At 36.8% G+C, this 25,973-nt stretch overlaps 1 protein-coding gene and 2 pseudogenes across 1 annotated transcript; all 3 read right to left on the minus strand.

The window, feature by feature from the left end:
* Window positions 1-688: 688 nt before the first annotated feature.
* On the minus strand, window positions 689-1,233 carry LOC107062057 (uncharacterized). The gene is made up of 2 exons (XM_015312270.1): window positions 832-1,233; window positions 689-739 (listed from the first exon to the last, which is right to left on the minus strand). Exons 1-2 carry the CDS (start codon window positions 1,231-1,233, stop codon window positions 689-691), a joined length of 453 nt encoding a protein of 150 aa, XP_015167756.1.
* Window positions 1,234-4,919: 3,686 nt separating this feature from the next.
* Window positions 4,920-8,782, minus strand: LOC102605780 (putative late blight resistance protein homolog R1A-3; annotated as a pseudogene).
* Window positions 8,783-16,936: 8,154 nt separating this feature from the next.
* The window catches only part of LOC102606115 (probable phospholipid-transporting ATPase 8), a 27,169-nt pseudogene continuing 18,132 nt past the window's right edge, over window positions 16,937-25,973 (minus strand).

The following is a 25,973-nucleotide window of genomic DNA, read 5'->3' on the forward strand; positions in this document are numbered from 1 at the left end:
TATCACTTTTTGGCCACATCTTCATGTTTGTCATAGGTTGAATAAACCTATTATATGCTTTTAGGTATGTTTCCTTCTTATATCAGTGATCAACAAATGTATCAATAACCCAATCCTTATAATGAATTGTTGTAAGTGTATGGCCACAAGGAATTCCCTTTAATTGCCATGACCTACAACTACACACCTTCTTTTTTAGGTCAACAACATGTTTATATGGTGGATCATGGATCTCAAAGCCAAAATCACCATTAAACTTTACCTCACAATTATTTGCAATTTCAGCCTTTTTTCTAAGAGTATCCATAGCCATTGGTGATACATCAATAATCCATTTTTCTGAAAATTCTCTCATTTGATTCATTCTTTCCATAACTTTCACTCTTATTTCCTCTAGCATAGTGATTATTAATTTGAACCTAGCACCTAAAATCCAATTGTTGTGTGAGATCACACATGTTGTTCTCAACCACATCACACTTGCTATGCTCTTTAAATATGCCCTACACCATGCTTCTTTGTTAAACTTTAACAAAGCTTCTACAATGCCTACTCCTAACTTACTCAAGTCATCAAGTTTGGACTGTAAAAGTACCTCAAATGATGCCCTGGCAACCTGCCAGAATTTTCTTCTCCTTTCTTCACCCCTCCCGTCTTTCTTCCAGTTTGCCCATACAAGCTTAGCACACTATCTAATTTCAGCATTTGGCAATACATCAATAAGTGCAAGATGAAGACCCTGTCAAATAAAGAACATTTGACATACAACAATGTTAAATATTAATTACTCCAAAAATGAAGAAATAAATTTAACAAATAATATAGTAATACCTTTTGCATATCAGACATCACTGTTAGTCCTTCACCTTCTGTAAGCTCCAAATCATGTTTGATGCACTTGAGAAACCAAGACCATGTGTCCTTGGTTTCTTTATCAACTACTGCCCATGCTATAGGGTACATCTGATTATTTCCATCTTTGGAAATGCAAGATAACAATTCACCTTTACATACACTTTTAAGAAATGCACCATCTAAACCAATAATCCTTCTACACCCTTCTTTCCATCCAATTTTTAAGGAACCAAGACAAATATAGATGCTCATAAACACCTCTTTTCCTGGAATTGTGTTCTTGGATGTCCTAATAGATACAGTAGTTCCAGGATTTGTGGTCTTTAATTGCTCAGCATAATCATACAACCTAGCAAACTCCTCTCTGAAATCTCCCATATGTTCATTCAAAAATCTCAGTTTTGCCTTTCTCCATCTTTCCTTAATAAAAATATGTTTTAACACTGAAGTTTCTAGTGTTACCATCAATACTTCCAAGAATATGCCAAGGACAACCCTTTTTATTACACTTTGCCGTTATCATTTCCTTCTCATTAGGTTTCAACTTAATATTTAACACCCTTCTGAATAGAGTAAGTTTGCAGTGCCTCCCTGAACTCAATGTGATTCAAAAATACCATATACAATTGAAGTAAAACCTTTTTAGCAGTTGGATCAAAGTAGATCTTTGTACTTTACTTCCTAGGTGCTGGATCTACCACTTCATCATTCTCAACAGGATCCCCTTCATCTTCACTAATGTCACTACCAGGATCTGAGCTATCAAAATAAGGGTCATCACCACCCAAATTGCCTTCAAATCTCCCCCTCCTCTCCTTATAAATGTCTTCAAAACCAACATCTATACCTACAGGACCAGATGGCATCTCATCTAGATTTACTCTGTCAGTCTTCTTTTTAACTTGTTCTTGAATATTAGACTGCCTAGCTTGAAGCAACTCCTCATCCAAATCACTCAAATCATCAATATTTTCATCAACATCATAGAGTGAATCAGAATCAGAATGTTCTTCAACTCTAGGGGCAGGGGCTTGTTCTTCAACTAAAGGGGACTGCTCTTCAACTAAATGGGACTGATTTTGGTTTAAATCCCTATTTTCATTTTCATCAAATGGTTGAGATGAACACACATCAACCTTATCTATTTGTGGGGAGGATGACAAATCAGCCCTATTTTTGTGTGGGGAGGAGGACACATCAACATTATCTTGTTGTGGAGATGAGGACACATCAACATTAGTGCTAGGCAATACAAGTATCTCCTCAACAACTAAATGTATACTAATGGGATGTACACCATATACATCAACAAAATCAGCACCCTTCAAACTATTAAGAAAGTTTAAAACATCAGAATCAGTATTTAACATGTACAAAGTACCCTTCTTGTTGACTCTACATTCAAATGTCTCAACATTTTCAACACCCAATTCCAGTGCTATTTTATGAAACAACATAATATGCAATTCATCTACATTTATATTAATCTTTTCAACACTAGTGATTCCATTGGCATACCTTAAAGTAGGAACAGATACAAAACATCCCCCATAGTGAAATTGAAGTGTCACTATAGTTAAAGCCATTACCTTACGATGCCTGTAAAGTAAAAAAAAATAAGTACAGTTAAACCATAAACTTAGCATGACTGTAACACAAAAAGCCCTAATTTTTGAAGGAAATAATGAATTGTTGTAACAGTGGACCACTAACACTATCAATACACAAGACAATTGACCAAAAATAAAATATTAATTTTAGTCGAAATTGGGATTTAACGAATAAACCCTAGAATCTACTCGAATTCACGAAATATGCCATTGAAGTCACTCGAAGTCGTACATCAACTAAGAAAAGCATATTACACGAACATTACACCCAAACCAAAGTAAAAATCTCCAAAAAATTTCAGAAAATCGAATGACAATCGACCCTAAAATCAAACAGATACGCACGAGAAAATGAAAAAAATCAGAATTAACGCAAAAGGCAAGAACTTGCAACGAAAATCGGAGTGGAACTGAGCAAAGGTTTGGAAAATCACAGACGAACGTGCTATTAATGGAGAAATCGCGGAGAGGATAAGTGGAAAAGTCGCGAAGGTTTGGAAAATTTCACCGGGGTTGGACTATTTTTAGTTTAACGTGAGTCATTTGCCACGTGGAATATAATATCATACGTGGATTATTTTTTTCCTTTTTGGCCAACGTGTACGTGTTTGTGCAACACGCACCATACCACAACCAAAAAAGTGTTTAAAATATTGGGTTTGGATGGGTTCAAGGGTCCAAATGACAAAGAGATAAGTAGAAGGGTCCATAATACAATCCTATACAAGTACAAGGGTCCACCAGACCATTCTGCCAAAACAGAAACAATGACTTCACAAATACAAAAATAATAATAAAATAATATAAAAACTGACCTTATTCAACTATTTTTTTGTAATAGTTCAACAACCATTAAACAATAAGCATTTTGTTCAACCTAACTATCCATGTAATGTATAGAAATCGATCCATTCTGCTGATCGATCTTTCGCCATGAAAGATTTGAATGATAAAACAAGTATGATAAAAAATTATAAAAAAATGCAAATTTAGGGCTCGTTTGAACAGGAGATGTCAAATCATATTGATATGAAGTTGAAGTTTTGATTGGACATGCAATTCTGATCAGTTTTTTTTCTCATGGGAATAAAATATCCACAAGTTATGAAAACCATCAAATTTCCCCAATTGAAGTTTCTGAGAGATGAGGAAAGTTTCAAATTGTGGAAAATGCCTTGTAAATAATTAAAGATGACCCGAAAAACTGCTTGAAATTTGTGGAAATGAGTTATGGTCATCTATCCGAAGAGATGAAGGCGTGTTTCCTATATTATGGCGCCTTTGAAATCCCTGCTTGGAAGTTGATTCGCTTATGGATTTACGAGGGATTCATAAACTCAACCTTAAAACGGCAGCCCCAAGGATATATAGCAGAGCAGTGCAGAAAAGAGCTGATGGTCAAGAAAAAACATGTTGCACTAGTTCTATATCGGATCTAGATACTTCTACGTAAGCTGAAGAAGTTAAATTTATGAAATGTAAGGTTTGCTTATAGTGACGCGAGTAGATTTGGGAAGTCGGAATGCCTTGAGCTCCTAAAGCTAAAAGAAAAAAAACATTTAGTGGGACGATCAGGGATCACATGTATTGTGGATTGAAAGGACAGACCTTAAATCCTGGAAGGTAGCAGATAGTTAATTTCAAAGGCATAAGTACCTTGTGGTTGAATCCTAAAATGATCTTTGAGGTTGTACTAGATGATTCATGCCCTACACTACAAAGATTGACAACTTCAATGAAAACATTGCAGTCTTATGCCTCTGTTGAGAGTGTCAAAGGTAAGAGACAAGTGTACGTGTTGTCAACCTGGATAAAATTCAGAGAATCCACCATTGTCCTCTTGGAAAGCTGATTAGGGGTTTGACAGGTGACATCTATCTTGCTTCCTATGATGCTCAAACTCACTAAAAATATTGTAGCACCCATATTGTCGGATCCTTTAAAATTGCACTATGTGAATTCCAACGCGGAAGGCTGACATATTTGATGAGTCCGAACAACATAGATGACTTTTATACATGCACTCATACATATTATCATTTGGTATTAAGCTACCAAAATATTTGAATCTATATGCAAATTAGCATTCATACAGGAAGACTTATCTTTCAATTCACCTTAGTACTCTCTGCTGCTAAATTTCTAAATTACTGAATGATGATTGTTGTATTCAACCAGAAAATAACCTGTGTACGTATATCCTTAATTGAATTTTGCAAGTAGTGCTGCATATAAGGTGTAAGATGAAGGGATTATAGAAATCTAACTGGGAAAAACAATCACTATTAAAAAATAAAATACAAAACAATAATTTTGACAGTGTTACAGAAGGCAACAAGAAATCATACACAAATACTTAGCAATTGGTAGTAGTGTTACAATATAAGAGGATGCATGGGTGTTTCGGCTAGCCGCAGAATAGACTGTTGCTTTTGCTGCAGTTGTCAAATTCAACTAAATCTTTGTTAGTTTGAGAGCAGTTAAGGGAAAGCAAGCATTGAATAGAAAAATGAATGGAACATAGAGTTTTTCTCTACTTACTTAGATAGTGATGAGATCTATACGGTCGTTTCCTTCATTCTCTTCGACTTCTTCCTTAATTCTCACAGCTGAAGCCTTCAGAGATTCGTTCTTGCACCAAATCAACTTAATCTGTTTCAGTGTTGGAATATCTGCAAAGCTAAAGGGGATCTCCTCGAGATTGTAACAAACTTTTATAACAAGTGTTTCAAGAAGGGGAAAGGATTCCTCCGAGGCATCCCACCGTGAGATACGTAAGTTCACCAATTTCAAGAACTTAAGTTTATGGAACATGATATCTCCAATGCACCACTCTTCTGATTGAGAAAAATGCGATACATTTTCTATAAGATACCGATCTTTTAATTCGAGATACTCCAGGCTTGGTAGTCCTGCAATGAAGGAAATCACACTTTTTATGTCGGTCCTGAATAGTACCAACTTCTTTAAATTTGAAGGGAACTGTAACCCGGATACAATGTGGGACCACTGAAAGGAAAGGCGAAGTATTTGAAGCTGGGTAAGATTCTCCAATGTGAGACAAAAAGGCTCTGCAGAATCATCATTGCCCCAAAAGCCGATGTGAAGTTGTTGAAGATTAGGATACCTCCTTAATAACACATCCACCCTATCAACTTCATCAATTCGGAATCTAACATTCCTTAATATCCTCAAATTTTCCAATTTAGAGGATTCTTCAAAAATCCCCTGCTTACCAAACACAGCTTCAGCAATCTCAACATGCCTTAATTTCTTCATTTCCCAAATAGACGCTGGTAACAGTACTGTATTAAAATTATTCTTCACAATTAAAGTTTCTATATGGGGCAGATGTGATTCCGGATGAAAATCATATTTATTTACCCAAACTGCAAGGTACTTTAGGTGATTTAGTGGTTTGAAAGTAACTGACGACAAACGATCCACATTATGAGAACTCAAATCCAAGACCTTAAGAAGTCTCAATTCGCTAACCTGATGGAAGGGAATCCCTTCAATAGATTTTCCTTGATTGGTCGTTATCAGTGACCTCAAGTTTTGGTGGAAAGGCTTCTGTGTTTTGAAGCCCAGAGAAGCAAACTTGGAAATATATTCACCGAAAGAGAAGCTCACTTGACTTCCTTCCGAATCCAAAGGTTGAAACTGGTTAGATGGCCCCTTCACTGCTAGCATAAACTTTTCCTCTCTACTCTTCTCCAAGCAGAAGTGAAGCACTACATCATGAACCTGACAGTATTTGACTTTTCCATTATATCTTCTCCTTGAAACCATTACCACATTACTACTAATGAGATCCATTAAGTAATCTTCTGCAGATTCAATGTTCTGCACGAATCCTTCCTCAGTCCAGACACTTATCAATTTAGACACTGGAATTGTTGCATCCTCCGGAAACATCCCCATATAAAGAAGACAAGGCTTTAAACAGTCTGATAAGTTATCAAAACTCAACTGCATAGTCGCCCGACTATATTCATCAGACTCATGATCAAGATAGCCAAATAAAGCATCTTTCACCTCATGCCACCAAGATTCTTCCATTTTCCCTTTTTTGATTATTCCATCAACCAACACAACAACAAGAGGCAATCCTTTGCATTTTTTTGCAACTACTAGACTCACATCTTGTAGTTCAGGTGGGCAACCTTCCTGCTGAAATACTTTTCTCTGCAACAATTGGCAACTCTCTTCTGTTGTGAGGAATGGAAGAGAGTAAGGATCAATATGGCACTTGATTTGCTTATCCACTTTCTCAAGTCGGGTTGTTATTAATATTCTGCTTCCTTTTTTATCATCTGGAAAAGAAAGCCTCAAGTCGATATCCCATGCCATACAATCCCACATATCATCCAAGACAATGAGATATCTCTTTCCCATTAATTTTTTCTTCAGCATGTCAGCAAGAACGTCATCCTCATCTCCCATGTCCTTATAACCCGTAACTTGACTGAAAATCTCTTGTAATATCTCTCTCCGATTATATTCTTCGGAAACGATGCACCATGCTCGAACATCGAACCGAGAAACAATGATGTCATTATTATACAACTTTCTAGCACAAGTTGTTTTACCTTGTCCCCCCATCCCAACAATAGGGATGACATCTAGCTCACTTGTTCCTCGAGTCAGTTACTGAATTAGTTTTTCTGTTGCTATCTCAAAACCCACTATCTCCTCATCAGTCACTGGATTGCTATGTCGAGTTGGCAGATGTTTAGATGGCGCTACCACATCGTTAGGCTTAAGAGCAACGTTCGCTGACCACATCTCAGTTACCTCCGCATTAATTTTCTTGATTTCTTTTATGATTGTAGGAAGTGAGCAAAAAATATGCCAAAAGATATCATATTGAGAAAGAATAGAGTCAATGGAAACTTCAACTTCATATGCCAAACTGATAGTACACCAATGAAGATCTTTGAGAATTTTGTGTTCATGGTGCACCATTGCGACATCTCTGAAAATGGATGACAACTCCTTTTCTAAAATGGATGTAAGAGATGATAGCTCTTTCTCCAAATTATCTAAAAGTGGCTTCATCAGGAAATCTAAACCAGATTTAGATTTCGACATCTCATTCAGTTTCCTTAAAAGAGAATCCAAAAAGTTGAATCCACCAAAGGTAGGGAACTGCGATGCAGTAAATTTTAAGGATTTGTAGTACGTCTCCACTTGTGCCTTTAGATCTTTAGTTTTCTCCAATATATGTATCGAGCCAAGACTTAGTTTGCTATAGAGCTAGGAAGAAGGTTTTGAATTGCGTATAGAATATCACCCACTATAGATCCAACCTGTTCCATAACCTCATTCAACCAGTTACCATTAATAACATGATTTGACACATCAACATCAAGGAAAACCAACAAGAACTCTATTGCCACATCAATATTTTGAGCAGAGACATTATTAGGAAAGTTCTCCAGCTTTATGTTTCTGAGATACATCAGCAGACTATAGAGATGATATGAAAATCTTATTGGTAATTTCTCATCCACGAAAGTTCTTGACTGAGTAAAGTTTGAACCCTTCAGTTCATCAAGAAAAATCTTCTTCATTTCCAGCTCCACTAGCACAACCAGGGATAGAAGATAAGGAGACTTACTCTCGATATCATCTGTATCATCTTCATCCTCATCTAATTTATAAGAAAGAGCAATACAAAACAGTCCTACATTGTCAGCCACGAACTGAAATCGCGTCTCCAAACCTTCCAACTTATCATAGTCAACATAACCATTTATTTCTGTGGCATATAAGTCTCTCAAAATTCTCATCTTCTTTTGAATGATTTTCACTTGCTCAAAAAATCGATTATACTGAAGGAATTGTTCATTTGTTGAAGAATGATCAGTCGTACCCAATTTCAGGCACATCTGTATTACATCATTTAGGTTCTTGTCAAGGCACATCCAAACATCATTTAGGTTCTTGTCAATGCAATCCATATATTCTAGTAGATCTGAATCATTCAACTCATAATTGTACCTTAAAATGGTATTACCTTCAGTGAATTCCAGCAACTGTGATTCCAGTCTTTCCAGATTAAGGTTAGTATTGCATTTATCTGGAATTCCACCAAAAACTGAGTGAATCATTTCCACAATCAATTTGGCCTTCTTTGTGATTTTGACAACAAATTTAGGCAAAAGAACATGATTGTACTTGCTAAAGGTTCTAAAAATTCCTATATGCATTTGAAGTCTCTCAATTTCATCAATCTTGTCAACATGCAGATCACCGCCACTCTTGATCCTTCTTAGTTGATCTAACACATTGTCAATGTCATTTTGAGCCATCTTCCTAAGATAAAGTAGAAAAATCCTATTCATTATTCAAAAAATTAGAAAAGAAAAGGCAAGCTTAAAGGAGAGTATAATTAATAAATAAAAATTTCCATTTTTTTCTTCATATTTAGAGGAGTTTAAATGGAGCAAAATAGCTAATGAAGATTCATATAGGTGATCCTAACTGGATTTGGACTAAAGAGTAGTTGTTATTGTATTTTGTTTGCTTCATACTATTTTTTATGAACTTACTCTATGTAAAGATATGACACCTGGGCCTAACTCAACCTCAAATCTAGCTCTTGAGGTTGAGTTAGGCCCAAGTGTCATATCTTTTCATGGTATCAGAGTCAGATATATCAATCACCGTCTGGGCTCTCGGTCCACGCTCCAATCGAGCCTGGGCGTGAAGGAGGGGTGTTAGAGTGGGTAAAAGTCCCGCGTTGGTTGGAGAATAGACTGGTGGTCTCCTTATATGGACTTGGGCAATCCTCCACTTTTGAGCTAACTTTTGAGGTTGACTTAGGCCCAGGTGTATATTTACGGTATTCAATAAGTTAAGAGTGGTATAAACGAATTAAATTCATCTAGTGATAAACATAAAGAATTGTTAGTTTTGTTATAGAAAAAGAGAAGGAAAAAAAACAAATGAGAACATGTCGATTTTCAGGTTGCAAATAGTTATGAAATTGAAGGACAAAAGTAATTTTCTCGACGAAAACATTTAGTAGTACTAATTGTTATCAAGGTAAAGTAGTTGTTGTAGAGATTCATGAAGAACTTGACTTACAATTAATAAGAGATTTGTAAACTACTTCAGCTCATAGTCAAACAACTTGCGTCTTGTGCCTGTTTTGTACCTTCAATTTCTGCGTCAATCTTAAAAAAACGAGCGAAAGAGATGATTATAATAAAAAGCCATTACAAGTTTACAAAGACTGCTAAATTGTAATTGTCACTAGTAACTTGCCTCTAAAAAAACATATTTAGTGACAATTAAACTATTGTCATTAATTAATTGTCACTAAAGATTATTTCTCCGGTTGGCAATGGGGTGGTGTGAGGCGGTTGTGGGGCAAACCCGCGAAGACTTCCACCCGCCCTACCCAAACAGGTAGTGTTAAGTTTAAGTGGCAAACTGGCAGTTGGGGCCAAGTTTAAATGACTATCTATTGTATTCTTTTCTTTATCTTCTTTTTTGGTGCAACAAAACTATACATATTTTTTCTGGTAACTGTTTTTGCTTCACTACTGGTTTAATGAAGTGATAATATACATTATATTAATGATCTTTACTTTAAGATAAAATTAAATCATCATCCAAGCAATAAGAAGTAAATATTGACCAGCCAAAAAAAATAAAATTAGTTTGACATATTTATAGGTACTAAAATTGGAGAAGAAATAAAATAATTAGTAATAGTTGTCATCAAGGTACAAGGAAAATGGACTAATTCAGCAGTTAGAGATTTTCGAAAGAAATAGAAAGTTAATATATCTTACAATTTGCAAGCGTGAAGAGTAGTCGATTGATATTATTTTGCCTTTGTGTATATCCAAGTTCTGATCTAATCCTAGAAGAGTAGTCGATTGATATTCTTTTGTATTTTAAACAAGATTCCATCAAAGTGAGATTAAAAAAATGTGTATTGAAAAATATATACCTGATAAAGGTTTGCAGTAGGAGAAAGTTAACAAAAAAAGGAGGAGGATATATTTGTGGACGAATAATTATGGTTTAACCAAAGGAATGGATCTAAATCCTACCAAAAAGTCGATGCTTGTATTATGTAACGAATAATTATGGGTTTATCATATTAATTAGTAGTAACGACTAATTATATTGGCCAGTTAATATCCATTCCCATTGGCATTCAAAGTCAATGGTTGCATTTTTTTAATGAAATAACATGGCTATTCACACTACAACAAAAGATGAATTTAGGCTGTGTTTGGTATGAAAGGAAAATGTTTTCCATAAAAATCTTTTCTTGAAAAATAAGTTGGTTTCTAACTTATTTTTTCATGTTTGGTTGATGCGTGAAAAACATTTTCTAGTGTATGATTGGTGAATGAAAAACATTTTTTTTTAGAAAATATCTTTTATTTTGGCTAGAGAGTAAAAAATACTTTTTAGGAAAATAGTTTCTGACCTGAAAATTAGCCTCAATAATTGATTCGACACTTGACCCCGAAACTCGATCCGGAACTTCTCCCCTACTATCGACATGGGACCTGACATTTGAACTGGAACCTGACCCTGGCCATGACCCAATTAAGGATACGAACTCAGGACCTAACCCTCGCTTGAGACCCGACATTCGAATCGGAATATAATCCCGACACACGGATCTCAACCGATCTCAACCTAAGACTTGACCCCGACCCGAGACCCAAGCCCGACACCCAACCCGAGAATTGAACATGACCCTGACCCTGTCCCCAACAAATGACCCGAGACCTGACCCTAATATCAAACCCCGAGATCCAATCCTGACCCCCAACTTGAAACCTGACATTCAATTCGGAATATGATCCTGACATCCGATCCAGGACCCAACCTCTACCCAAAACTCGACCTAAAAGCCAAGCCCAACTCCTAACCCCAACACCCGACTTAGGATCTAACTTTTGAAATGAAATCTGACACGAACACCCGACCTGAGACCCGAGATCGAACATGACCCCAACCCAAGACCAGACCACATACCCGACACCTGACCCGAGACTCGGCCCTCACACCAGACCCCAGGATTTGACCACGACCCCACTAGAGACCTAAAATTTGAACCGAAATATGACCCACCCCATCACCCGAACATAAACCTGATTCAAGACCCAACCTCGATCTAAGACACGACCCCGACCCGAGACCCAAACCCGACTCCCCCTAACATCCAACTTAAGATATAAATTTTGAAATGGAATCTGACCCAAATACCTGACCTAAGATTTGAGAATCGAATACGACCCATACTTGAGACCCGAGACCCGAGACTCGACCTTGCCGCCAACACCCGACTCTGTCCCCGACACCTGACCCGAGACCCGACCCTAACACTAGAACCCAATATCTGACCTAAACCCGAGACCTGACCCCGTCTCCGACAACTGACTTGAGATAGCACCTTGACACCTGGCCCAAAAATCCAACTCCGACCCTAACCCTGACACCCGATAGCTGACCCTGACATGAGACCCAACCCTGACCCGAGACCCGACCTCGACACCCAATTTGAGACCCGACCCTGACTTCGACCCAAGGCCCAACTTGACCCTAACCTCTACACCCGACTCGATACTCAACCTTGACCTTAATCCTGACTTTGTGACCTGACCCAAATAAAGACTTGAGACCAGAAACCCGACCCGAGACCCAACCCTTACCCTTAACCGAACTCGAACCCGACCCCAAGACCCGACCCTAACACCGATACCAACCCTTAGACCCAACCTGACACTGATACCAACCTTTAGATCCGACCTTGACTCCAACCTAAGACCTTATCCAACCCTATACCCTATACCCGACACTCAAGACTCAACCCCGACCCAAGACCCGACCCTAACCCCAACCTTGACACCCGACCCTGACCCTGAGCTGAGACCTAACCTCTACTCCAACACCTGAACCGAGACTCGACCCTAACTTTGACACCTGGCCCAAAATTCAATTCTGACACCCGACTTAAAACCCCATCCCAACACTTGATCGTGACACTCGACCTGACATTCGACCTCTAATTCTTATTTGAGATTCTACCCATACTCAATCCAAAACGCAGGAGTTGGTTCTTGAGTCGAGGTCAAGAGTCGGGTCTTGAATTGAAAATCAGGAGTCGGATCTAGGATTAGTATTGGGAATCGATACCAAAGACTTAAGTTAGGATGGAGAGTTGAGGTGTGAGGTTTAAAATGATTTCTGAAAATGTTTTCCTTCATTTTCCTTAAATTTGAGAAAAATAGGTTTATTTGGAAAACATTTTCCAAAATATTTAAGTCAACCAAACATGAGAAAATTGAAAAACATTTTCCTTCATACCAAACTCTCGCTTAGTGGCAATAGATATTCCGCCGTAAAGACATTTATGACAATTGAGTTAATGGAATTGCATCCAGAGTTGCTAAAGCATTTAAGGGAAATATAAGCTAAAACTAAGTTCAATAACAGATTGGGTGACAAACTTCAAAGATAAAAAAAGAGAGAAGATATGCATCATGTGCTTTTGATCACTTGTAGTGCTGCTAGTTAGCAAATCAATAAGCCGCTGGACGAAGACAACCATTTGGTTCTAAATCATTCAAGTTTAATGTTGAGTTAATTAAGATGGGATCCCAAAATACTCTGTAAGGTTGTCACAGGTATGAGACAAGTGTACAAGTAGTCAAATTGGATAAACTTAGAGTCTCCACCATTGTCCTCCTGGAAAGCTGATTATGGGTTTGTCAGATGATATCTACCAGGCTTCCTATAATGCTCAAACTCCTCAGTAATATTGTTGCACCCATGTCGGATCTTCTAAAAATGCACTACTGTGAAATCCAACATGAAAGCGATAGCATTTTTGAATAGTCCGAACAACATAGATGAATTTTGTACATGCACTCATACTTATCAACTTGATTACATGAAAACTCATTTTCAATTCACCTAAATCTCTAAATTGTTAAATGATGATTGTGAGGTGTTCTTGATTCAACCAGAAAATAACTTGTGTACATATATCCTTAGTTGAATTTTGTAGGTGCTGCACATAAGGTGTAAGATGAAGGGATTATAAAAATTCATAAGGGGGAAAACAAACACAAATTAAAAAAACAAAAAGGAAACAATGATCTTAACAATGGTACAGAAGGCAACAAGAAATCACAGTGAATGACCATCTAATATATATTGGTCTCCAATCATACAGAAAAACAGTTGATCAATCAAAACAAACTTAGGAATCAGTACAACCGTGCTTTTTCTGCAGTTGTCAAATTCAAACAAATCCTCGAGAGTTTGAGAGTTCAATGAAGCAAAAGCAAGCATAGAATAGAAAAAAGTTGAGACAATTCCATTGTTGACGGGCACATACTTGATTCACATCTGCTTTATATTCCTTCCCCACCTACCCTGCATTGAATATATCGAGATTGTCACACCATTTTACAACAAGTATTTCAAGCAGGGGAAAGGATTCCTCCGAGGCATCCCACACTTTGAGATATCTAAGTTCACCAGTTTCAAGAACTTAAGCTTATGGAAAGTAATATCTCCAAGACACAAGGTTTATCAAAGCAAAAGCATCTAACTCGACAATATTTGGGGCTGAGGGTAACGAAGAGGATATCATCCCAGTTTAGATATTTACACAATAATTCTTGATAGATTGTGTGATCACCTCATTTAAAAACTTAAGGTGTTTTTTTTCTCTCAAGAAAGCTCAAGTTCTTTGAAAGGTGAAACTTTTCATGACCTCTCTACTCTTATAACATGTGATCTTTCATCTAATGAAGACGCTTCTGATGCTTGGTTTCAAATGATGTTGAAATTTTTTTGTCAAAAACTTTTTCAACTTCTCGAAGAAAGATATTTTCAAACAAACAAGATTGAAGAAAAAAATTTTTAATTTAAAAAAAAATTATAACCTTGGCCTTGTGTCATCTATTTCTGAAACAATTGTCACCTTATTTATTTTCATTATGTTCTCAACAAATCTGAAGGACAAAGTACAACTGGACAATCCATCAGATTGATGTCAATAATGCATTCTTACAAGGAGGTCTTCAGGAAGAAGTTTATATGAGCCAACCACAAGGCTTTGAAGATCAAAGTCTCTCCACTCATGTCTGTAAGTTGAATAAATCAATCTATGGCTAGAAACAAGCCCCCTAAGCTTGGTACAATGAGCTAAAAAAATATTTGCAAACTGTTGGGTTTGTCAAGTCCCAATCTGGTTCTTCTTTATTTATTTTGCATAATTTTGGATTCACTGTTTATGTTCTTATCTATGTGGATGATATAATCATCACTGGAAATCATTTGGTGGGGTTCGTCATATAATCGATGGTCTTTCCACTCGTTTCTCCTTGAAAGACCTTGGACAACTCCATTATTTTTTGTGTGTTGAGGTTATCTCTTCTACTGCTGGTCTTTTTTGGTCCTACCACAAGTATATTATGGATCTTTTAGAGGATGTTGGCATGCTAGACAATAAAGGAGCTCGTATACCTATGACCTCAACTACCATTTTGATAACTTCAGTGAATGATCCTCCAGCTGATGGTACTCTTTATAGGCGGGTAATTGGAAAGTCACACTACTTATCCTTTACACGTTCTGATATTGCCTTCAGTGTTAGCAAGCTCTCTCAATTTATGCTTAATCCACGCCACTCTCACTGGAAAGGAGTCAAGCGATTACTCCATTATCTTCGTCAAACTTGCCAAAATGGCATACATATTGCCAAAGCTCCATATTCTCGTTTGGTTGTTTATTCAGGCTGTTGATCCAAATGATCGCACTTCTACCTCTGGCTATATCACTTTCCTGGGCAACACACCAATTTCCTAGGCCTCCAAGAAACAACGCTCCGTATCTCGGTCCTCTACAAAAGTTGAGTATAGAGTTGTGGTTTCCACTGTTGCAGAAACCAACTGGATCACAAATCTTCTTCATGAACTTCAACTTTCACTCAAGGGAGTTCCACTGTTTTTTTGTGACAACATCAACACCACTTACATTTGTTCCAATCCGGTCTTTGATAATAGGATGAAGCATCTCGCCATTGATTTTCACTTTGTTTGTGAACAAGTTTAGAACAAGGATATTGAAGTGCACCACCTTCACTCAGCTGGTCAAGTGGCTGAAATACTCACAAAATCTCTTCCGAAAGTTTCTTTTGTCCAACAATTTTCCAAGTTGGGTGTTGTTGACACCACCAACTTGCGGGAGCCTAATAACAGATCAAATTTAGTAGTGTCTTCTCTTTAGGACTCTGTTGTAACTTCCTCCTTGTATATAGGTTATAGATAAGTCTTACCTCTTTCTTAGTCTATCTCTTTGCTGTAGAAGTTGTACAAAATCTATATATAGTTAGTTTACAATCAATTAAATACATCGTTCCTTTCATTCTACTGACAACTTTATACTTTATAAAAAGAACATATATTATTTTATCCATCCTTTTCTCAATTCCACTCCTCTTAGAAGGAGGATATGCAGAATTCTGCATGAATTTTGTTTCATGACCAGTAAAAATGACCACACCGTAAACATAATTAGTATTCCGTGGCTTGGGACCTCGCAGAACTATCTGCTGCACCGAAAGAGGGTTCTGCTGATTATCATAACATAGAGTTCCCATGAATGAATAAAGATCTTCATTGGGATCTTCACACTTAACAACAACTTTAAAATTTTGAAAAGAATCGTCGTCATGCAGGGAGGATGTGATATTTAATGCATGCTTCACCTTAAGGCTAGTCTCTCCATCAAGATTGGAGGTTTCAACATAACATATCCCATCCTCGTAAAAAAAAAGCAAATCAATGGGGAAATATTCATCCTTGTACACCTTAATAAGATCACCAACTCGTAAACTTTTCCACCTAGTCTCTTGAAAAGTATGATTTTCAGTGTATACATTTACTACCATTGGCATCTTATGATTGGGAGGTGTTCTTGCATTCAACCAGAAAATAACTTGTATACATATATATCCTTGGTTGAATTTTGCAAGTGCTGCATATAAGGTGTAACATGAAGGGTTTAATGGGGAAACCAATCAAAAATTAAAAAAAAAAACAAAACAAAACAATGATACATAAGAAATCATACACAAACTTATCAATTGGTAGTAGTGTTACAATATAAGAGGATGCATGGGTGTTTCATCTAGACGCATAATAGACTGTCTGTGCTTTTGTTACAATTTTTAAATTCAAACAAATCTTTGTTAGTTTCAGCAATTAAGGGAAAACAAGCATTGGATAGAAAAAAGAAAGGAACATACTATTTTTAGAAAAAACTGTAACAATACCATTGTTGTGGTTACATGCACATATAAGATTCACAGCTGCCTTATATTCCTTTCCCCCAAATCCTTTATTGAACATATTGTTTTGCACATTAGATGCATATACATACTCAAAAATAACACATAGGAGTTTTTTTGTACCTACTTAGATAGTGATGAGATCTATACACTCGTTTCCTTCATTCTCTTCGACTTCTTCCTTAATTCTCGCAGTTGAAGCTTCTAGAGATTCGTTCTTGTACAAAATCAATTTAATCTGTTTTAATGTTGGAATACCTGCAAAGCTAAGGGGGATCTCCTCGAGATTGTAACAATCTTTTATAACAAGTGTTTCAAGAAGGGGAAATGATTCCTCCGAGGCATCCCACTGTGAGATACGTAAGTTCACCAATTTCAAGAACTTAAGTTTATGGAACATGATATCTCCAATGCACCACTCTTCTGATTGAGAAAAATGCGGTACATTTTCTATAAGATACCGATATTTTAATTGGATATACTCCAGGCTTGGTAATCTTGCAATGAATGAAATCACGCTTTTTATGTCCGTCCTGAATAGTACCAACTTCTTTCCATTTGAAGGCAATTGTAATCCGGATACAACTTGAGACCACTGAAAGGAAAGGCGAAGTATTTGAAGCTAGGTAAGATTCTCCAATGTGAGACATAAAGGCTCTGGAGAATCATCATTGCCCCAAAAGCCGATATGAAGTTGTTGAAGGTTAGGACACCTCCCTAATAACACATCCACCCCATCACCTTCATCAATTCAGAATCTAACATTCCATAATATCCTCAAAATTTTCAATTCAGAGGATTCTTCAAAGATGGTGCTTATCAAAAACAGCTTCTGCAATCTCAACATGCCTTAATTTTTCCATTTCCCAAATAGACGCCGGTGACAATACTATATTCAAATTATTCTTCACAATTAAATTTTCTATATAGGTCAGATGTGATTATGTATAAAAATCATATTTATTTACCCAAACTGCAAAGGTACTTTTGGTGATTTAGTGGGCTGACGACAAACGATCAACATTATGAGAACATAAATCCAAGATTAACAAGTCTCAATTCACTAACCTAACAGAAGGGAATCCTGTCAACAGATTTTCCTTGATTGGTTGTTATGAGTGACCTCAAGTGTTGGTGGAAAGGCTTCCGAATTCAGGAGCCCAGAGACGCAAACTTGGAAATATATTCACTGAAACAGAATCTCACTCGGCTTCCTTTGCTATCCAAAGGTTGAAACTGGTTATATTGCCCCTTCACTACCAGCATAAATTTTTCCTTTATCCTCTACACCAAGAAAGAGCGAACCTCCCTTGTTATACCCTCAAAGACCTCACCTGTCTTTTGAAAGACCCTCGAACATCACATTAACAAAAGGAAATATTACAAGCAAGAAGATATCAGTCTAAATTAAACAGAATCAGAGGATTTGAACCATATATTTGATCATTTGATAAGAAAAAGTAGACACACGCAAGGGCAGTGCAAGGAGATACATACATTTCTGCACCTTTGCAAAGAAGCAACAACTGGTTCTCACCATTTTTTACAATTACAGACATTCTCCACGAACTACTGAACTCTAAGACATGAAGGAGCTGATATGATCTGAAATGAAAACTAAGTCATGCATAAAGCTATGAAACTAATAAAGAAAAAAGGTAAAAATAAATCCATAAGAAATTGATAGGTAAAAAGTTGATGATGCCCTGATATAATTTTTAAAGGTCATGGCAACATATTATTTTTTGAAACTGAAGAAACGTAGCGTAGTAACAATTGGAGCATATTATTCATATCTCATTTGATCTGAGTATTAAAGCAGATTAAACATAACAGGTTTATAGAAATAGTGAATCTTGCTTTGCTGTTGAAGTAAAAGCATCTGAATTGACAATATTTGGGGCAGAGGGTGGGGAAGAAGATAACATCCCAGTTTGGATATTTACACAATAATTCTGGTTGAATTGTGTGATCACCTAATTAAAAAACTTAAGCTGTTTTTTTCTCTCAAGGAAGCTCAAGTTCTTTGAAAGGTGAAACTTTTTATTTATTTATATTAGATCTTCAACGTCGTGCATGTTTGATTCTTTTTCCCCAGGACCAAGGACCTCTCTACTCTTATAACATATGATCTTTCATCTAAAGAAGATGGTTCTGATGCTTGGTTTCAAATGGTGTTGAAATTTTTTGTCAAAAGCTTTTTCAACTTCTCGAGAAAGATCTTTTCAAACAAACAAGATTGAAAAATCTTTTTTTTAATTTTAAAAAAATAAAATAAAAACTTGGCCTTGTGTCGTCTATTTCTGAAGCAATTGTCACCTTATTTATTTGCATTATGTTCTCAACAAATCTGGAGGACAAAGCTACTATTGTTGATTGGACCTTGAGAAAATATCAACCAACATAAAGAAGTTCTGCCATGGATTCTTCACAACCACACAACTAAAAGAGATGAAATAAAACAGAGTATATAAACCACATTCCACTTTCAGATTTACGTGTCAACCATCTTGCTACTCTGGTGATCCAATTCATGCAGTGTAATTCTGCTTTGTGTTCTTTCAACGAACAGAAAACCAAGTTCCCTTGCTGCAATGACAAAGGCAGCTTCATCTGGTGATTCTGCTTCATAGGAAGTCTCACCTGTTTTTTGTTCACGTCAGCAATAACAGTATGACAAATTGCCAACACTCTAAAAAGCTTTTGTATCAAGCCTTGATGAGGCTCATGGACCCATTGACCATTCATTATACGCTCATCTTTGAATTTGAATCCTTTAATAGATTTCTCCGAGTTAACAGCGGGGTGACTTGATTCCTTTATGTCATTAGAAGTATCACTACTTCCTATGCTCCATCTCTTTTTTGCTTTTCCAGGGCCCTCTCTACCTCTGTCACAACACCTGCTATTGAACATTTAATAAACTCCATGAAGTTGCATGTTAAGGTGCCTGTTTTGTCAGTGTGTAAAGTGTCAACCTGCCCAAGTTCCTCATTCAGGCTAGATGTTCTTGCATGAGCTGGCTTATCTGTTTCCTCGTAGTACATCTTCCTATCTTGATTGATGAATATGCTCTGTAAAACCTTCACAATTTCAATAGACATGTATAGAGAAATAGGAATCAAGTACCCATACAACATAAGGGCTTTTAGGAAATGCAAAAATGCAGCAGTGAAGCACTTTTGGGATCATAAAACACATTTTTCTTGCCTGGTTGAAGATACCACCTCCTTAGTTTCCCACCAGAAATGTCATTTTTAGTTTCAATCCCAAAAAATATAGATCCAATAAAAGCTATTGTAATCAAGGTACCAAAAAGTAATAACGGATCAGATTTAGTAGTGTCTTCTCTTTAGGACTCTATTGTAACTTTCTCCTTGTATATAGGTTAGAGATAAGTCTTACCTTTTTCTTAGTTTATCTCTTTGCTATAGAGGTTGTACAAAATCTATATATACTTAGTCTACAATCAATAAAATACATCGTTCCTTTCATTCTACTGGCATACTTTATATGGTTTCAAGAGCCAATTAACTCTCACGAGTAAATTTATGTCGAGAAACCTTCCCACCCTTCCCATAAAAATGGCCCAATCATCACTGTAACCAACTCCGATGCCAATATAACGATTGTTCAGTTTAATCCTGTCACCCAGTTACCAATCAAATTAACTGGCAGCCACAACTTTTCCCTTTGGAAAGCACAAGTGTCCATGCTTATGCGTGGTCACAACCTTTTTGGCCATCTCGATGGTTCTCGCCTAGCCCCTGCTCGTACAGTGGCTCAAAATAATCAGGACGTCGAAAATTCTGCATTTGTTTCATGGTATCGCCAAGATCAACTAATTCAAAATGCCATCTTGGCCTTAGTTGATCCAACTCTTGCTGCTACGGCTGTCACTACATCCACTTCCCAGTCTGCTTGGGATTCTTTGCACACTGCGTATGCCAACAAATTGCAAACATGGATCTTTAGTTTGCGCTATTGTCTGGCTCACCTCGCAGCATAAACCCTCCCTATCACTGATTATCTGCACCAGGTTCGATCTCTCTGTGATGAACTTGCCACTGCTGGAGCTCATGTGTCCAATGAGGAACTGATTGTCAAAATCCTCACTGGACTTGGACCTGAATTTCGTGAAATATCAGCTGCTATCCGTGCAAGCTATTCTACTATCTCTTATCCAGAACATTATGAGAAGTTACTCGACCATGAACTTTTCATCAAGCATGAAGAAGCAAAGAAGCCACTCTCAACACCCATTACTGCTGCTATTGCACAACAAACAAACATGCATCCTCTCCAAGGAAACACCTCTAACAGGCGTTCAAATGCAAATTCCCCTAACACCAACCAGTCAAGGCGTGCCCAACCATGGCGTGCTGGCAACAATAACCAACATCAGCGTTATGACCACACACTAAAGTGCCAGTTGTGTGACCATCCTGGTCATTCTGCTAAGGTTTGCAGATCACAATCACACCATCACCTACAAGCCCGGGCAAACTATGCTGCTCCATCTCCAACTCAACACTCTTTGGATTGTTGATACATGCACCACTCATCATATGGCCTCTAATGTGCAAAACTTCACTGATGTGCATACCTACCATGGTCAAGAGGAGATAGCAATGGTGGACGGTAACACCATTCCAATATCTCATACCGTTAACACTAACTTAAGTGCATCGAATCAATAATTTAAGCTTCTCAATACTTTATGTTCTCATTCTATAAAAAATAATCTTCTTTCTGTATCTAAATTTTGCCGCGATAGCCATATGTCCGTTAGATTCTTTTCTTTTTCTTATTGTGTGAAGGATCTGAGTACAGGGGCAACTCTGTTTCGTGGGCAGAATCGAGATTGGCTATATGAGTGGCCGTCAGGCAGTGCACATCATACCCGTCAATGCAATGTTGTCGTTCCTCTACACATGTGGCATCAACGTTTAGGCCATCCTAATCATCGTACTTTTAACACAATTTTACATCAGTTTTCTCTTCCTGTTTCACATTCTAGAACCCCTTCCATTTGTGATTCGTGTTATTTTAATAAAATGCACAGGTTACCTTTTTTGAAAATTCATTACAAAGTCAACGACCCTTGCAAATAATTTATACTGATTTATGAGGGCCATCACTTGTTTTGTCAATTGATAACAAGAGATATTATGCCTTATTTGTTGACCAATACTCGAAATACATGTGGCTGTTCACTAGAAAATCAAAAAGGAAGTTCTTGATGTCTTTCAAGCTTTACATCCCTTACTTGAGCGTCAATTTCAAACCAAAATTATTTCCCTCTATACTGATGGTGGTGGTGAGTTCCAAGGTTTATCCTCATATCTCGAAACTCATGGTATTGTACACTTAGTAATACCACCATACACGCCTCAAAGAGTGGCATCTGTTGAACGCAGACACATGCATGTAGTTGAGACTGCCAAAACTTTGTTGCATCAAGCCTTCTTGCCCTCATCTTTTTGGAGTTTTGCCTGTCACAAAGCAATTTACCTTATAAACTGTCTAACCACTCCAAATTTACAAAATAAATGCCCTTATGAAATTTTATTTCACGAGGCTCCAAAGTATGAATCCGTTAGAGTTTTTGGTTGTTTATGTTACCCGTGGCTTCAACCATATGCCAAAAATAAGTTAGAGACAAAATCAACTCCTTGTGCATAATTAGGATTTTCTAATAAACATTACTGCTACCAATGTTTTGATCCCGTCAAAAACAAATTGTACTTATCTAGGGATGTTCAGTTTTGGGAAGAAATCTATCCTTTTCATTATATTTTTTTGAATCTAAAAATCCAACAGAGCACTGATATCGCTTGGGAAATTTGTTCTGATGTTCTACCTGTGGCTAATAAACCATCAAGTTTCGATTCTTGTCATCCTTTCCCAGATGCTTTTCCCGTGCACTCTCCACTGCCCAACTCAATGCCTGCCAGATCAGAATGTGTCTCCATTGCATAAGGTAATTCGTAGACTTTATCCTCTCCTTCATTGCCATACACCATTACACCACCACCGGATAATACTCAGCCCCCACCATCACCCAGACCATTAATCACGTATCAATGCGAAAATCACTAACAACTAAGTACCTTAGTGTTACCACTCCCTTCCCCTATACCTCCCCATATCCTACCTTCTCAGTCATATGCCAATAACCTTCCCAACCTTCACTGGCTTTGACTCCATCTGATCTTTCACCCGTGGTGACAACTTCAAGTCATCCCATGGTCACACGCTCCAAAACAGATAGCCTCAACCCCAAGCAGTGTAGTGTCAGTGTTCAACTCTCCTCATCCTTTGTTCCTCATACATACAAACAAGCATGTCCTCACCCTCACTGGAGAGAAGCGATGCAAATTGAATTTGATGCACTTGTTAGGAATCAGACATGGGATTTAGTTCCAGTTGCTCCTTCGATGAATGTGGTTGAGTGCAAGTGGTTGTTTCGTATAAAACATAAATCTGATGGTTCCATTGACAAATATAAGGCTCGTCTTTTTGCATAGGGATTTACCCAGCATCTAGGCTTAGACTTCCATTCCACCTTCATCCTGATAGTCAAACTAGTTATTGTTCGGTTGGTGCTTACCATTGTGATGCAACACAAGTGGCAAATCCATCAGATTGATGTCAATAATGCATTCTTACAAGGAAGCCTTGAGGAAGAAGTTTATATGAGGCAGCCACCAGGCTTTGAGGATCGAAGTCTCTCCACCCATGTCTATGAGTGGAATAAAGAAATCCATGGCTTGAAATAAGCCCCCCGAGCTTGGTACAATGAGCTTAAAAATAATTTGCTAACTGTTGGGTTTGTCAAGTCCCAATTTGATTCTTCTTTATTTATTTTGCATAATTTTGGATTCACTATTTATGTTTTTATCTATGTGGATGATATAATCATCACTGGAAATCAGATTTGTCATGACCCAAGGCTACCCCGTAGACGTGACACGGTGTACTCGACCCCGAAGGCAGCTAATACAAGCCTCATAGCATTCTTGAACATAAGAACATAGGAAAATAGAGAAAAAATAAAACTTTCTTTACAATCGAAGACATTTTCATTAAAAAGCAAGCGAAAGACTTTCTAGACTTTGTCTACTATGTCTCAAACCACTAATACTTTGATTACAACATTGGGACTTAGCCTATACAAGCTTTAACATAAACTAAAATACATAAAGGGAACATAATGGGTTTTGTCCTCGAAACTATGAGGACTCACCAAGTCTTCATCTCCAAGCTCCTTAGAAACCTATCTTCCAAGTAAAGACATCCAATCACCAAACCCTACACTTTGGTAAAAAGATGAAGAAATATGGGTTAGCACATTAGATGTACTAAGTATGGAAGCCATGCAAAAACATGCTTAAAACGAACATTTTCTTTGAAAGTCATGATATATGTCGTTTTGGTAAAACTTCATGAACATTGATAAAAGAGGCATAATATAAGTCACAACCAACATTCAAGTCATATTTTCACATTAGAACATAATCCACATATGAACCTTTACCTTCACCTTAAGCCTCACTCTAGCTATACCTTGTGCAATGTATGGGTAGCGTCCCATACCACCACCCACACTAAGATACCACCTTAAGGCCACTAAAAGTGAACTTACCATTCATCCTTTGCACCTTTACACAGTAAAGCATATAAGAGACATAAACATTACATAAGTCACATCATCACATTAAGACCAACATCTAAGACAACTCTAAGTTATACTTGTGCAATGTGCTAGTAGCATCCCATACTACTACTCACACTAAGTACTCCTTTGAAGTCACCATAGACAAGGCACATTCATATACGATAAGTCATGACAGGGAAGTAACTCATAATACGATCCAAGTATAGCATGCATCATTACACTTAAGCATATAAGTCAACATTCTTTATTAGCTTCATTTAGGACACCTTCATTCATTAGACATTAGATCATCATTCTCATTAACTTATCATAAGGGGACATTTATACAATAGCCATTAAGACTTAGAGAACTCACTGTTGTGTCGTAATTTTCCTAACCTTTAGAAAAATCACATTTTTGAAATGTTCTAAGTATAAAACAATTTAAGAAAAATAACTTAGAAAAGAGTCGCCACTTAATTTTTTAAAGAAATTAAGAAAACTTATAATTTTCAAAGATTTAAACAGAAAAAATCATTTGAAAATACCAAAGAGGGTTCGGGGTTCAATTTACACTTCGAGAAGGGTTTAAGCATTCGAAGTGTCCGCTAACATGCGGTTGACCTGCGACTTGACTGGAATGTATTTGACTATTTTTTTAGAAAAAAATAATTTAACATAAAAATATAACTTATAATATATTTGATTAAAAAGATAATTTAGATAGATGATGCATTTTATTTCGTTTTATTTTTTAGAGGAGGGGATCTAAAATGATACATTTGACTTGAAATATAAGTGATTAGAATATTAATAAAACTAGATTAATTAGAATTAATTTAATTCATTTTTAAACCAATTTAATAAATTAAAACATGAAAACCATTTCTTATTAATCGACTAACCTTTTTTGAGAAAATGACTTAAGAAAGAGAACATTTTTTAGTTCATTTGAGAAGAATACTTTAACTTAAAACCACTTTAAAATAAAAATGTGATCAAGTGAAGAGGCCTTAAAACATATATTTTTAAGAACAAAGATTTAACTTAATTAAAATACAAAATTCGACCAATATTTGATTAATAAAATAAATTACCTTAATCACAAAAAAAAGTATTCAAAGCAAACCAACACAAAGAAAGTAACTCGTCTTTTGGGGAATCTAATTAAGTTAATTAACAATTCTAAAGTTAGAGTTAATAAACAACGAACAATAAATAATTATAATTAAATAATTTAAGAGTAACGGGGAGAAGTTGAATTTGGGCCTTTCTTGGGCCAAATTCGTTGATACTTTTTGGGGTTTAACCAAAACCCGTTTTTGGTATACAGCTGGTGTATATCAATGTATATCGGCATGTATATCAGCTCTTTCCATGTATCTCCTGCTTCCAAACACCTGTATTTCGCGTTAGCCCTGTATTTTTGCATTTTTGAGCTGTATATCGCTGTATAATGAGTGTATACTGCTGTATACAATATGTATACAGCCCATTTCTTGGG

Source organism: Solanum tuberosum, unplaced genomic scaffold (assembly GCF_000226075.1).
Source record: "Solanum tuberosum cultivar DM 1-3 516 R44 unplaced genomic scaffold, SolTub_3.0 scf00193, whole genome shotgun sequence".
Taxonomy (NCBI): Eukaryota; Viridiplantae; Streptophyta; class Magnoliopsida; order Solanales; family Solanaceae; genus Solanum; species Solanum tuberosum.

What these genes read in the sequence shown, in the direction of transcription:
- LOC107062057 (XM_015312270.1), bottom strand. Translation starts at nt 1,233, where the DNA reads ATGGGAGATTTCAGAGAGGAGTTTGCTAGGTTGTATGATTATGCTGAG. An exon ending in TGATGTCTGATATGCAAAAG is followed by an intron (nt 740 to 831) that starts GTATTACTATAT and finishes TTTATTTGACAG; the next exon opens with GGTCTTCATCTTGCACTTAT.